The sequence below is a fragment of the Thunnus albacares genome, chromosome 1 (assembly GCF_914725855.1).
Source record: "Thunnus albacares chromosome 1, fThuAlb1.1, whole genome shotgun sequence".
NCBI lineage: Eukaryota > Metazoa > Chordata > Actinopteri > Scombriformes > Scombridae > Thunnus > Thunnus albacares.
This window is the reverse complement of record NC_058106.1, coordinates 25,252,950-25,267,262: the sequence shown is the minus strand read 5'-3', so window position 1 is coordinate 25,267,262 and position 14,313 is coordinate 25,252,950. Positions and strand designations below refer to the sequence as shown.

Sequence of the window (14,313 nt, the reverse complement as noted above, 5' to 3'; positions counted from 1 at the left end):
CCTACCTCATTACTTCCTCCAGTTCTCTCCCGTTCCATTTTCCCATTTCTTTTTTCTTTTTTTTTTATATTAGTTCAACCAGCTCTCCTTCCTTATCTCTCCAGTTTTCCTCCAACTGTTTTGCTCTGCCACAATTTTCATCTTTTCTTGATTTTCTCATCTTTCTTCCAATATTTTTCCTTTTCCCGTCTCTCCTCCCGCTTTCCTCTCCTTCGCTTTTTCCTTAAAGCTTATCAGAAGATGCCAAAACCATTGCAGATTGGCTCCTTCTTCCCAGACCTATGTCAGCAGAGAAAGATTTAGCACTAATAGTGAAGTTATTTAATTATTTTTTAATATTCTGGGATTCATTTCACTGCAGAGTGATGTGTGTCCGAATATATGTGTGTGGATGGTGTAATAATTTCAAAATTAGCAAATAAATATGCAATATAAGACAGACAATGCAGAGAGCAAAAAAGATAAGGTAAGGTAGGGAGATTCAATCAAGACTTCACGGCAGACAGCCAGAAGGTTTATTATGATTTTAATGATTTTAGCATTCTAATATTTTCCCCCCAGTTAGAGCTAGAAAGACACTGTGGTGAGCCATCTCAAAATTTTATCTTCCTCAACTCATCAGTAACAGTCCATATTACATAAGCCTTTTATTGTCTAATGCATTATTGCCTCCATCAAGAAACATCACCACGATAATTCCGCTGTTATTAGGCCTTTTTATTCTACAGTGAAGTTTCATAGTATGTCACACAGTCATGCAGTGGTGGAGGTTTTAATTGTAAGTATACCAAATCTAATAGATTCTAATGCAGACCAACTGTATCTCTAGTGTCCTTATGCACTGTATGTTTGCTTGGGAGACCCCTGGGAGAGTGACTGTTGAACGAGTTTCAGACTTCCTAGGCTAAACTGCTGTTACTTGAGTCTACCTGAGGCCAGAAACTTGTCAGAGTATTATAGTTGCACGATTCAGCTCACTTGTTTCAATCTTTGCTAATAATTCATTGCTAGAGACGTGTAGAAGTGCGGTCTGTGATGCCAGCCTGGAATATTATTTTGAACAATAACAAATTGGACTGTTATGAATATATTTCTGCTTGTTCCCATTGTACACAGAGATCGAACTAGCTGAAAATGGTTTGATTAACCAGTGATCAATCAATATGAAAGAGTGGAGCAAGACTCATCTGTTTTTCCCAGCAATCTGAATTTGTATTACATAAGCTTATACCATGGAAATGGAAAATACTTTTTTTTTTAATGGCTCACAAGTTTCTGTGAATTGTATGTTAGGACACCTCTGTAACTTCGCAGTATGCTCCTGATGATGTCTTGTCATCATCATGAGGTTGCCAGGCAACTAGCGGAGGCTCCAGAAAGTTACTGTGCCCAGCCAAGAAATTGTCATAGCCGCAACTCACTTGTCATTTACTTAGGTTTACAGATTAAACAAACAAGATATGGCACGTTACTTAGTGAGCTTTAGGATGCTGGTAGGTGGATTTTGCTATCTCTGCCTGGGGCCAGGCTCCCTCTGTTTGGAGTCTTTGTGCTAAGCTAAGTTAACCAGCCTGGCTGTAGCTTCACATTTACTGTCCAGTCATGAAAGTGATGTTGATCGTCTCATCAAACTCTCAGCATAAACGCAAATAAGTGTTTTTCCCAAAATGTCAACTATTGCTTTAAGTTTGCAATTGGATGTTTCTTAGTGCTTGTATATCCCGCTATGTTTTGGAAAAGCAGTGATCAAAGTTATGAATGGGAGAGAGAATTAAAATTTTGAAAGAGATGATATATTCGGAGCCCAGGAGTGGCCATGGATAAAAAAACCAAGTAATTTGTGCTTTCCATTTAGTAATCTGTGCTCTCCATTTAATAATTCGTGCTCTCGATTTAATGGATTTCACCCTCATGCCATTCTCTTGTCTGGCGTACAACCTCACTGTGGATGTGTTGGATTTAATAAGGTTTTATTTTGATCTTAGACTAAGATATGTGGATATACTTTAAGCACATCACTGTGTTATTTCTGAGATCCTTTGTAGAGTGTAGAATACAGGATAACAGTTTTCTGCCGTAAATACTTTCATATCCCTGCGGATGTCATCCAGTTCATAAAAACTCAGCTTTAAGGTTCCTCCCTTTCTTCCTTCCTTCCATCCATCCATCCATCCATCCATCCATCCATCCATCCCTCCCTCCCAGCTGACATTGGGCAAGATGCAGGGTACACCCTGGACAGGTTGCCAGTCAATCATAGGGCTGACATATAGAGACAAACAACCATTCGCACTCACATTTACACCTTTGGGCAATTTAGAGCTGCCAATTAACCTAACCTGCATGTTTTTGGTCTGTGGGAAGAAGCCGGAGAGAACTCACGCAGACACAGGGAGAACATGCAAACTTATATATCTAGATTGTGTATTATATTCTCGTAGTACATCCACGGCTGTGGAGCGCTTCCTGGCTGCCTTGGATCAAGCTTGGCTTGGATCAGTACTTCTTCTTCATCACTTTCTTCTCCCGGCTGACTGTCAAAATAGTTACATCGAGAGCACAAATGATTAAATCGACAGCACAAATTAATCACTCAAGAGCATGAATTACTAAATCGAGAGCGCAAATTACTTAACTGAGGGCAAAAATTACTAAAGCACAAATTTGTTTTTTTTTTTCTCCATGGCCCCTCCCGGGCTCTGTAGATATGCAAGGTGGACTGAAAATAAAACATACAAGAAGGAAAGAGACACAAGGAAAAAACTATCTGCATAAGTAGGTAGACATAATTGAGTAAACAGATATGGAAAAGTGATGAGACTAAAGATTGACACACAGACAGAAATCCTCGCCAAAATCAAGTTGCTGCTTTAGCTCCTAATGAGAAGAGTAATTTGTTACCCAGCTTCCAATTTTGAGACACCTCATTCACTTGGATATTACTTTCCTCCTATGCTGAGCTCCTGCCAAAGGCAACAAACACACAGATTCATTTGAATTTCCAGCTGCTCCCTGCTCTCTGGTATAAGCTGCTGAGATCACCTTCAGAAAGCAATTACAATACTCATACCACTATTTCCATCAAAAAAGTTTGAAAATGTCTCCCTTACACATGCACAGACACAGACACATAATGAGATCCAATTTATCAGTTGTTTGGCTTTTTGCCATGAAAGGCATTGTTATTCATGAAAGGAACAGTACTGGCACAAAACATGTATTTCCAATACAAACCAATACTGCTGCACACACAAAACATCACAAAACATATAACAATAATGCATATTTTCTTCACCATTGAATAGTTTAGTAGTTTCCTTGAAGACACTGACATCACTGATGTGCTAGATATCCATCCCAAGCCAAACATCCTCTTTGACTCTTTTTAATCTGATTTAGCAGTGATTATTTCATTAAAAATCACAGCCTAGTTCACAGCAAGTGACTTATATTTAATTCTGATCACTTAAATGGGAAACATTACGCTTTTTCTGATATTTATATACTGTTATGTTGGATATCTATGTCAAACATGGTCAAAGTTTCAAAGGTTGAAGCCCAGGCTTCAACCTGCTCTGAACGCTTCATTTGTGATGTCTTTTTCTTCTCTTGGCAAGGAAGAAAAGAACACATGCCCATAAACAGTCGTCTGTTCCGTAGCCTTGGTTGCAAATGTTGTCACTAAGGTTTCTCCATGTGTTGTTTGCGTTGTCCACTGATATTTTGGCTCAGATTCAGGCGCGAACATGTACGGATATATTTTAGATGTTGACATTTCAAGTGAAGGACGAGAAAAAGTAGTAAAATCCTACTACTATAGTTTGTTTCATGGTTTGTTGACGTAGTCTCCCAAGTGGCCGGAAGTCTTCCAGAAGCTAACCAAACAGAACAGATTGGGCTCTCTGGGAGGCTTAACAGAGACAGGAACTAAAATAGCCTGTTTCAGACAGAGGCTGAACTGAGGGGCTGCATAAAGGTCATTATAAGATAAATTTTTTCAACTGTAAATCATGCAAAGATATTCCACTTGAGCCCCAGATTAAAAATATAGACATGTAAATGTGCATGATATGTTCCCTTTAAATCTGCATTGATACATTTTTTAGTCACATGGGGGAAGCACAACAAGCTGTCCACACAACACTGACATATTATCTATGGTGCAATGACATTGGTCCGATGGCCCATTATTCCGAAAACCCAATAGTTCGAAAAACTTCCCATTGGACCAAAAGCCCATAGTCTGACAGCCCGTTATCCCAAAAACAAAAGCCCACTGTTTCAAAGGCCCGTTGCTCCGAAAATACACACTCTCCCTTGACGTGCAAGTGATTTTAAACCAAACCATGATCTTTCCCTAACCCTGACCAAGTGGTTTCTGTACCTAAACCTAACTAGACCTCAACCACAGTGCTGTCACACCATAAAACATAATTATTTCTTGACAAGCATGTCAAAATACACTAAGATATTAAGGGCAAAAGACGACAGGTAATCTAATTGGAACGCCTAACCATAAATAATGGCAGTGTGTCATTGATTATTAGACACTGATCATGTTTATTACCTTATAAAACAGACTTTTTATGTATTATTGAGGTCTTCTGCTAACTTTGGCATCATATTTCATTCAGTAGAACTCTGATTGAACAAACCAGCAGTTATAAAAATGTGTAAACTGCGTTGTTAAGGCATTATCTGGGAAACATCAGGTTTATTTACTTTACATGGAGCTAAAACCGAATTATATTAAATGTTCGGACATTTTTTGAACTATTGGGGTTTTGGAATGATGGGGCTTTGGGCCAATGGGCAGTCCCCTTATCTATCACCTTATAAAATTTATTTGGCAAACATTTTAGTAAAACAGTTGGCTTCTTACACTTCAATTAGACATGGAGCAACATCAGCATTTATTTGGAGTCATGTTTGTGTCCATCTGTCAAATGTCAGAAAAATATGAACTCTTTTTGCTCTGTTTTGGTTTGGTCAACTCCTGAGTGACATATCTGGCTTTTTAGATGCTAACTGCTCCATTTCACCAGCTAGTAGCTACCTGTCTGCCATTTGGTAATGGGCAGGTAGTGTGCAGCAGATTTTTAGAGCTTTTTTGCTGAATACAGCTGCCTGCTGGAAATTATGAGTTGATGAGAGCATTGTGAGTGAATCAAAACAGTAAAGTTGCAAGCCAGAAAACCAAAACAATTAGCTGAAAGATGCTATTTAGCTCTGTAGAGCTGAGGAGAATTGCAGAGTCAGGTGATAATTCTCTGGATTTGTCACCACAAGCAAGCCCTTTCACATTACATAGTCATTTGATCCATTGTTAGTAAAACACCATGCACTGATTAAACACTGACCTCAGGTTAGGAGCAACACTTAAGAGTGATGGAGATATAAGTTTCAATAGATCAACTATAGAGGCTCGGTCAAATAAAGTGCATCACCTGCGCATTTGCAGGAATGTAATGACATGCCTGCTAAGAGATTTTGAGTTGTTTGGGTGCGTAGAGTTGGAAGTTTTCTCTTGGCTTTACGTTGTCAGAAACAGATGGAGCCAGAGACTGTGTTTACCCTGGTCTCTCAGCTTTGATATGCAGATTGGAAGTTCACAGAGAATGAGTGATGCTGTAGTCTGGGTGAGCTGCGTTAGAGGCCAGAGTAAACACAGTCCTTAATGGACAGGAGACGGGCACAGTGGCTCAGATACAGCTAAGAGAATGTATTGATTTCCGCATTTCCCATTCCACTTTGCCTGAATTTGAGGTCATGGGTTTGTAGTTTTCTAGCCAAATCAATCCTGAGTCTTGAGACACCAGAGGTCGTCAGTGAGCAAGCTAAGTATGGTCAATTTCTGGAGAACATGGAGTGGTTACGGAAAAAAGAAAAAGGAAAAAAACAAACTGACCAACTTCATTGTGGGACTCGAAAAATCTCTGTTAATTTGCTTCTTCACCATTCAAGTAGCCTAATAAGAAGAAATTATTTGTGCTTGGTTGATATCAGCTCTAAGAAATAGTACATGCGCTGTTAGCTGCAAAAACTGACATTCAAAAGGTTTTGTTGAAACCAAAATATTTGAATATAGAAGATTTTTTTCAACTATTGACTGTAATCACTTAGCCTTCTGGTGGGTTTTTTGGTCTTGTCTGCATCTTTATTCTGATTCAAACCAAATTCCAAAAGACATCTCTATTAGCTTCCCCCCAGCTCAGTGCTTCCTTTTGAATATGATGGCGTGACGAAAGGATGTGGAACAAATAGCATTAGCACTATGATGTTGCCTTATCTAGGTCATGATATAACCAGCCTATCTCTGAGTAATCCTCTTGTGGCTGACACTGAATGAAAGGAATAGAATAATAAAAGCACTCGATTGAGATGTCAAAACAGTCTGGCAGAATGCTATCGGGGTGGAAAGCAGGGTTTGATAAGCGCTGATGCCTTTGTTTAGGCAGCTGGGAGGGAAAGATGGACGTGTTAGCGCGAAGCTGTGCTCATATTTGGGAGCGCTGGGGTTTTCCCTATTCTCTCATTCTCTCTCTCTCTCTCTCTCTCTCTCTCTCTCTCTCTCTCTCTCTTTCTCCATCTCTCTCTCTGTCTCTCTCGCTCTCTCCCCCTCTTTTGCTCTTTCCCCATGCTGCCTCTCAGACAGCTTTGATCACAGTACCCTTTGAAGCAGTGTTCCAAAATGAAAACGAGGAGAAAGCAGAAGTCATCGCAAGTTCATGCCTAAACTTCCTGCAACTACTTGCAAAGTGTACATCTTAATCAGAGCATGAGCTCTGCTCTGCAAGACCTATGGAAATTATTGATGAGAGTAAATAATTGGCCATAAATCATTAATTACAAGGCAACAATGCGTTCTTACAACGGATCGCCTCTTCTAACCTGAAGTTATTGAGTTCAACGATGCCATTTGAGAATTCAACAGCTGAATATGCTTTAGATAGATAGATAAAATGTCATTTCTGAACCCAGCAATAACTACTGCACAACAAAACAACACAGCACAGCAGTATCTCTGGTTTCCTTTGCTCAGGATGCTACAACAGTATTTCAGAAAAGGGTGAATCTTAAAGGAACGGCCATTTTGGGAAATATGCTTGTTTGCCTTTGGTCAGATGATAAGATCAATATCAGATTCATGTCTGTGCGTCCAGTGCAGAGATAACTCTGGGAAATGTTTAGTCTACACAAAGACTGGATGCAGGGGGAAAACTAGTTTAGCTCTGTCAAAAATGAAAATGTCTAACAGTTCCAAGTTTTATTTGCTACAGATTGGTCACTCTTGTAAGTATGGGTACACCAACCACGTAGGTAACTGTGTACAGCTCTGTATCACAAGCCTCTGCTGCACTCTGATTAATTACCATTAATGCAATGATGGCAGTTGCCCATGCGTAAGTGATCTGAGTTTTTAACTCATTTAAATTATGATTGTGCTTCATTACATTTATCTGTAGTTGTTTGTATTCCAAGTGGGAGTACTGAATGTGGACTGCTTTAAGAAGGATGTTGTTGCTGAACTTATGAATTTATTGCTGCTGTTCTGTTTTCTGTTGAAGATACTAATTTACCAGTTTTTAGTCGGTAGCTAGTTCAATATTATATATGTTTAGGGCTGAAATGATGAGTCAATTAATAATTTCTGTTTACTGACAGAAAACTAAACAGCAAACATTAAAAACAAACATTCACTGGTTTGAGCCTCTCACTTGTGAGCATTTTCTGCTTTTTTTTTTTTTGCCTTATGTGATCTAAAACTAAATATCTTTAGGTTTTGGGCTGTTGGTCGAACAAAACTATTTGAAGATATCACCTTGGGGTTTCGTAAATTGTGATAGGAATTTTTTCCCTATTTTCTGACATTATATAGACCAAGCAATTAATTAATGAATCAAGAGACTAACTGGCAGATTAATCGATAATGTAAATAATCCTTTGTTGCAGCCCTGTATATGTCCAAGAGGAAAATATATTTACCTCTATGCCACGATAGCTGCTTAGTAATCAGTAAGTGATTGTGATTATTAATAACAGAAAACTGGTATTTAAAAGAAGCAATATTTATATTTTTGTGTAATACAGTATTTCTGGAAATGCTTTACAGTATGCATATTCACATACAGTATTATTGTGCAGCATTCAAATGCTTAGAATTGCTGTGTTACAATTCCCCTATAGTCAAAAAGTTCATCTTTATCTGGTGACTCTGTGCTCTCTGCAAGGAGCTGCATGTGTACTGTTATTGTCAATACTGTCATTACAAATCCCAGTAGTTTTAGGGAGTTAATAGCCAGTAATCACAAATTCAAGTGTGGCAATCGTACCTGATCATATGAGTACTGGAGTAATTATTTAAATGTTTGTGTAAAATGTCAGTGAGACTATTGTGTCAGTGGTACAAATCACCCTAAAACATCCTCAAATCTCACTGAAGTCAGCCCTGTTAGTGGGGTGATAGGACAATGATATGAATTTGTAAACTGTCAGAGATTTTGCCATACCGTATACCAAGGTAGCTGTCCTTTTAATATCTCTTAGAGCATTGTGGGTATTGGGTTATGTTGCAAATCAATAAGCAGTAATGTATATCTTTGGTGTTTGGTGATTGCTGTTTAATTTACAGGATTATCTGAAAACAGACATTTATGTCTAGTTATTTCATCCATAAATAATTGATTTATCAGAAAATGGACTATATCACAATGTACATTAAAATAGAGGATTTTATATTGTACGTTCCTACTGTAAACTTGGGATGTCTGCTTGTCAACTTGAGTTTGTTGGTATGAGAATACCGTGTACAGTAGGTATGATTACCATCTATGCTCACCAACAAACAGACACACATCATTTTCAGTTCCAAGTGGGTTAATGCCACATGAGTTACTGACCTATTCATTGCAGTGGCTGTCAAGATCCCCCTGACACTGTTGCAACTACAGTACAAATGAGAGCTAGCAACTATTGTCAGCCAAAGGGGATGAATAGGGTGTATAGATGTAGGACATAGTATAGCCTATATATGAGGGACACCATGAGAGTGCTGCTCCTAAACTGCCGTCTCATCTGTAATCTCTCCTGACAGGCTTCTGTGTTGTTTAACTACATATTTGAGATAGAGAGTGAGCGAGAGAAAAGATAAATAAAAAGTAGATAAAAGAGAAGCAGATAAAAAGAAAAATTACACCCTGGGAGCAAATGAAGAAGATATTACAGCCTGTCCTACATATCAGCTATACTAATGACTGCTGGAGTTCTCTTTGTAATAACCTGAGTTACTGCATCACCACAAGGGTAGTACATGAATTTCACCCCAACCAACTGAGACTTCTGTAAGGGCTTGTGTCTATATAGTGTTTTTTAGAGCACCAGCATCTTTTTTTCCAATTGTTCCCAATGAGGAGTGTAGGAGCCTAAAAGCAGTTTATTGATGCTTGACTGATTAGCATGCAATAATTTAAGTTCATGCATAAAATAACAGTAATTTACATGGTTAATTAATTTAGAAGGAATATGTACAGTATTTTAGAGGTTGATGTATTTATGGTTTATATTTGCAGTAATGTGATAAGTTAATTGTTTGATTCCTTGCACTTAAAATGAGCAAGAAATCAAATGTGTGTAGATAATTTAAAATGCATAAAATCTCATTTATGGGAAGAGGTGATTATCATTGTTGCTTTCTAGTAACTGTGCACCTTTACTTGTTTTTGGATATTCTCAAGAGACGAGAGTTTGTAATCTCAAGGCAGTCAGGCAAGAGGCAAATGGACCCATCCAGTTTTTTGACCTCTTTCTTTGTTTTTTCTCATTAATGATTCTTGCTTGAATTTCATTCAGTAATTTGATAACCTTGGAAATGGACAATTGTTCTGTTCATTTTTTGTGTCAAAATAAACAGTTCAACTTTACTGAGTGGTCCTGTGGATTTTTTTGGTGTGGATAAGGACGAGGGGAATCAAGTCAATCAAGTCAAGCTAAGTCTTCATTCATTGTTCAAGGATTTTGATGACTTTGTCAACATGTAAGTTAGGTATTTATTACACCCACTCTATGGAAACATAAAAGAAGCCGCCACTAGTTCAGGGACACTCAAATAAAGAAAGTATTCACAACAAATCACAACAAACAAATGGACAAAAGAGCTCTGGCAACTGCAGTTCAAGCAGGACTTTCCTGATGCTGGACAAAAAGAAGACACCGAAATGTCCAAGGATGATCATCAGTTCATTAACATGATGTCTTAAACCTCAAAACTTGTGGATGGTCATTACAGTGTTTGCCTTCCAGCGAGGAACAAGTCATTTTCCATCAGTCATGGAGCAACGTGTGTTGAATTTACGGAAAAGATTCTCTAGAGATGTGGTGAAACTCCACAGTGCTGAACACGAGCCAACTGAGGGGCGAACATGGTATCTGCCTCATCACGAAGTCGGACATCCAGTCAAGCAAAAACTGCATGTGGAGCAAGCTTTCAAGGAACATCGCTGAACAGCTCCTGCAGGGACTGGACCTAATAAGCTCACTAGTGGGGGTCCTTGTGAGGTTCTGACAAGAGACCAAGGTGGTTGATGTGGAGGCCATGTTCCACGAGGTCAGAGTCAGCAATGAAGACACAGATCTCCTCAGGTTTCTCTGGTGGCCTCCAGGAGCTTGTTGAACACAATATGTTGGTTGGACATCTTATGTTGTGCCAAAGATGGTGTTAACATCAAGCTGCCAAAACAGTCAAGGAAAAATTTTATGTTGACAACTGTCTTAAGTCAGCTACTGTTGAGGACACAGCAATTATCCTTTGCGCTGACTTGAGGAGCATGTAGGTGAAACAGCTTGGAGTAACTCAACTCAATTGCTGAAGAGGAAAGAGTGCAAGGATTTCAAGATATGGACTTGGATGAAGACAACTTGCCGATGAAGAGAACATTGGGATAAACCTTCATTCATTGGAAACCTACAAGGAGAAAGCGTATGTGGCAGCATGCGGCCACCTAGAGAAAAAAAGGCTGCACACAGTGTCTTTTTTCAGAGCCCTGAACTTTTCAGAAAGGTGCTGGTGTCATCACTGTCGCTCCTTTTCAGGGAACCAATCATATATTAGATGGGGTGGGACTCATCACCCTGGTAACCAAGTAAATGGAGGAGAAGCTTGTTATGGTGATGTCTGGCTATCCTGAGTTTTTTGATATGTTAGACAGAAACTAAGAAAGAAAAAAGAAACTGCACGATTGTTGCTGGTGAGTGTTGTCCTTTTATCACCCTATGCATTGTAAGGTTGTTGTTAGTTGTATAGTCAATCTTCTGTTGGGAAGTAAGGTACCTAGCTAATGTCAATCTGCATCCTTTTAGATGTTGTCACTTATCTGATTATAGGTGAATGCTGCCAATCAAAATGGAAATACTTGAGGGGCAAGTATAAGAAAGAGAGAAAGGCTGAGAAGGAGAAGAAGAGTGGATGCCATAGTAACAAAACCCATGTGCAGCGTTCATGCTTCATGCAAGTGCTCCCCGGCACCCTGCCAGTGTTTTTCTGCAGGAGAAAAATGCTATATGGACACACGCCCTAAGTCTGCAAAATGTAGCAAGTAACAGTGGGTGCACTTCAATTGTAATTATGCAGTGTAGGTTAATTTAGCACCTGCCTCATGAATGAAAGAAAGAGTTGGGGGAGTTTTTTCAGAAAAGACGAGATGCAGGCTAAATTAGCAGTGAAACTAACAAATGACTGCGATTAGCCAGCTAGTCCCCAGTCTGTCGGCACAGTATAATTAAGAAACCAGGCCAAAGACTATCTGGAGCAACTCAACAGTTTCTCTAACTCTTCCTTAATCTGTTTTTCTGACAATTGGGCACATTTAGGCAATGCTGACATGAATAATTAGAATGGAAGCATCCCAAAAATGAATGTGGATGAATGTTTTCACATATCTGCTAGTGTTGTATTTATCAAGGAAAAAGCAGGCATGTAAATACCAGTAAACTGAAAACAGCTTGATATTACAAGAAATTACTTTCCCATTTGAAGAACATAATTGACAGAGTCCAGATAGGTCCTCATGAGAACAAAAGTAATGATTTTGAAATGTCAGGAAACTCAGGGTGACATAAGCTAATCTCTTCACATTGTTGTAAGATCTCATAGTATAAAAGGATGAGAGACAGCAATAGTGAGAATGAAAAGAGAGGAATAAACAGAGGAAATAGACAAGGAAGAGAAGGAAGGGGGAATAAGTGGAGAGTAAATAAGGAGGACAAGAGAGGATGATGAGGGGAGGCGGAGCTGAAAAGAGATGAAAAGAGATGTGGATGGAAAGGATCAGACAAGAATGCAGGATCTGAGAATGAGAGGAGGGCATCGCAGTTCAGTAAACTCAAGTTCTTGCAGATGATGGGGGAAAGCCCGTGAGATCTGTTAATGTGATGCAATGTCTTTTCTTCTCTGCTCTTCTCTTCCCCTTTTCTTTTCTCCTCTCTCCTCTATTATTGCTCTCTGTTACTTACAAAATGTGTTTGCATCTGCAGCTTTAGTGAGCTGTTGGTGACTCTGTATATTCTAAGATTTTGCACACACACACACACACACACACACGCACACGCACGCACACGCACACGCACACGCACAAAAAACATACAAAACTACTTCTCACCCCGGCAGTAGCCATCCATCTCCTCGTGGCCAATACTACAGACGCAGCGGCCCAGTGGTACCAGCCAGTCCCCATCAGCACCACAGTACAATTTGGGTGTGTCCCTCTCTTCTGCGTTCTCCACACAGGCACCCCTAACTTCCACCAGAGAGGAGGAGTCCATATGTGGCACGGTGTCGGGAAACGCCGCCAGGTTCCGTAGAGTTGAAGGGCAGCGCTTGTAGAACACCTTATGCAAAACAGTAAAGTAGGACGTTGAAGAGCTGCCAGTCTTGTGAAAGAAATTAAACTGACAAGTTTTGTTTTTTTTTTAATTTGTAAGGGACCATGTATAGTGTTAGACATAAATTTGATGTACTGTATCAGAGTTAGCTTGTAGCTAATTATCATCGTGCAGTCCCTTCAGCAGGTCACAATTAAAACATTTAACAGCACAATAACAAACAGCACAAAGCAAAAACACAGTTCATGGGAGTGTTTCATGCGGATATAAGTCACACCACCCTGTTCACTGACCTTGACAGACACAAGAGCAATACAAGCTCCCACATCCTGGAAGGCCAAGTAGAAACCCTTCTGTGTCACCGGCCCCACCTCCCTGACCTCAGTATTGAGGCGAAGAACACGATCACCTAGATCTGTCTGCGTAAAACTCTCATCTGCTGCTATGGTGTCAACCTAAAATCAGAAACATTTTATTAGCACAGTCTAGTGCTACTAATTGATACCAGTTTCATACATTTTTTTTCATGATTTGGATCTTATACCGACCTTTGCATAGTCAGTAGGCCGGAAGCGCGTCGCTGCAGGGAGAGGTTCATCTGTCTGCAGGTAGAAGAGGTTGAAGGTTTCCTTACATGTGCCAGACACCCAAGGAATGGAGTTGCAGTCTCTCAGTGTGAAACGCAGCTCCACGTATACCTGAGTTAAAATATAAATAGATAGATGATAAAAAATAACTATACGCTCACTTCAAATCCTATTTCATAAAGCAGGGATATTAAAAATTTAACAGAACGTCTCTACATATTGCCTAAAAGGAAGTAAATTAGAATCTTTGGTCAGAAGGCTATTAGAGATATAAATAATGTTATATCTATAAAAATCCTAAACTTTATTCGTACAGCTTATTGCTTAGATATGATTTGAAAATCAAGTAGGTGCAAACACCAAATTCTTGAAATTAATTATACAAACATAAAAGAAGACTGTACAAAAGTTAAGAGAATAAGAAAGTAATAGTGAAAACGAAAGGATAAAAGACAACATCTGTTTGATGAAATACAATGATTTCTGCTATTTTAAACTGCACAAGCAGGTCATTTGTAAAATCTTTGGCATTGGCCTAGCCATCTTTGAACTTTGACTTTGGTGTTTTAACATATATAGTAACAGATACAGCTCAGTTTCAGTGTAATGAGCTGCTCTCCAGGAAGGAAGAAACCGTGTGCCATCTTTGATTTAACATGGGTTGTATTGACTTTAATGAATATAACGTCCTCACTGTTGGAATAAGTCATATTTTTTGTTACTTTAGATGCCTGATGTTATTGTTTTATTCCTGATAAGTTACTTAGATGATCACCTTCCCTCCAATGAGTTCATATTTTCAACTTCCACTAGTCATTTGTCATTTGTGTCTGAGGAAGTACTGGTAGTG

At 39.2% G+C, this 14,313-nt stretch overlaps 1 protein-coding gene across 1 annotated transcript in view; it reads right to left on the bottom strand.

Moving 5' to 3' along the window:
- Positions 1-14,313, bottom strand: part of epha6 (eph receptor A6) — a 64,711-nt gene that overhangs the window by 28,139 nt on the left and 22,259 nt on the right. Inside the window, exons 4-6 of the mRNA XM_044351838.1 lie at positions 13,425-13,574; positions 13,170-13,331; positions 12,654-12,882 (exon numbers count right to left, since the gene is read on the bottom strand). Of these exons, the coding sequence (XP_044207773.1) occupies positions 12,654-12,882; positions 13,170-13,331; positions 13,425-13,574 (541 nt within the window). The remainder of the gene's footprint in view (positions 1-12,653; positions 12,883-13,169; positions 13,332-13,424; positions 13,575-14,313) is intronic.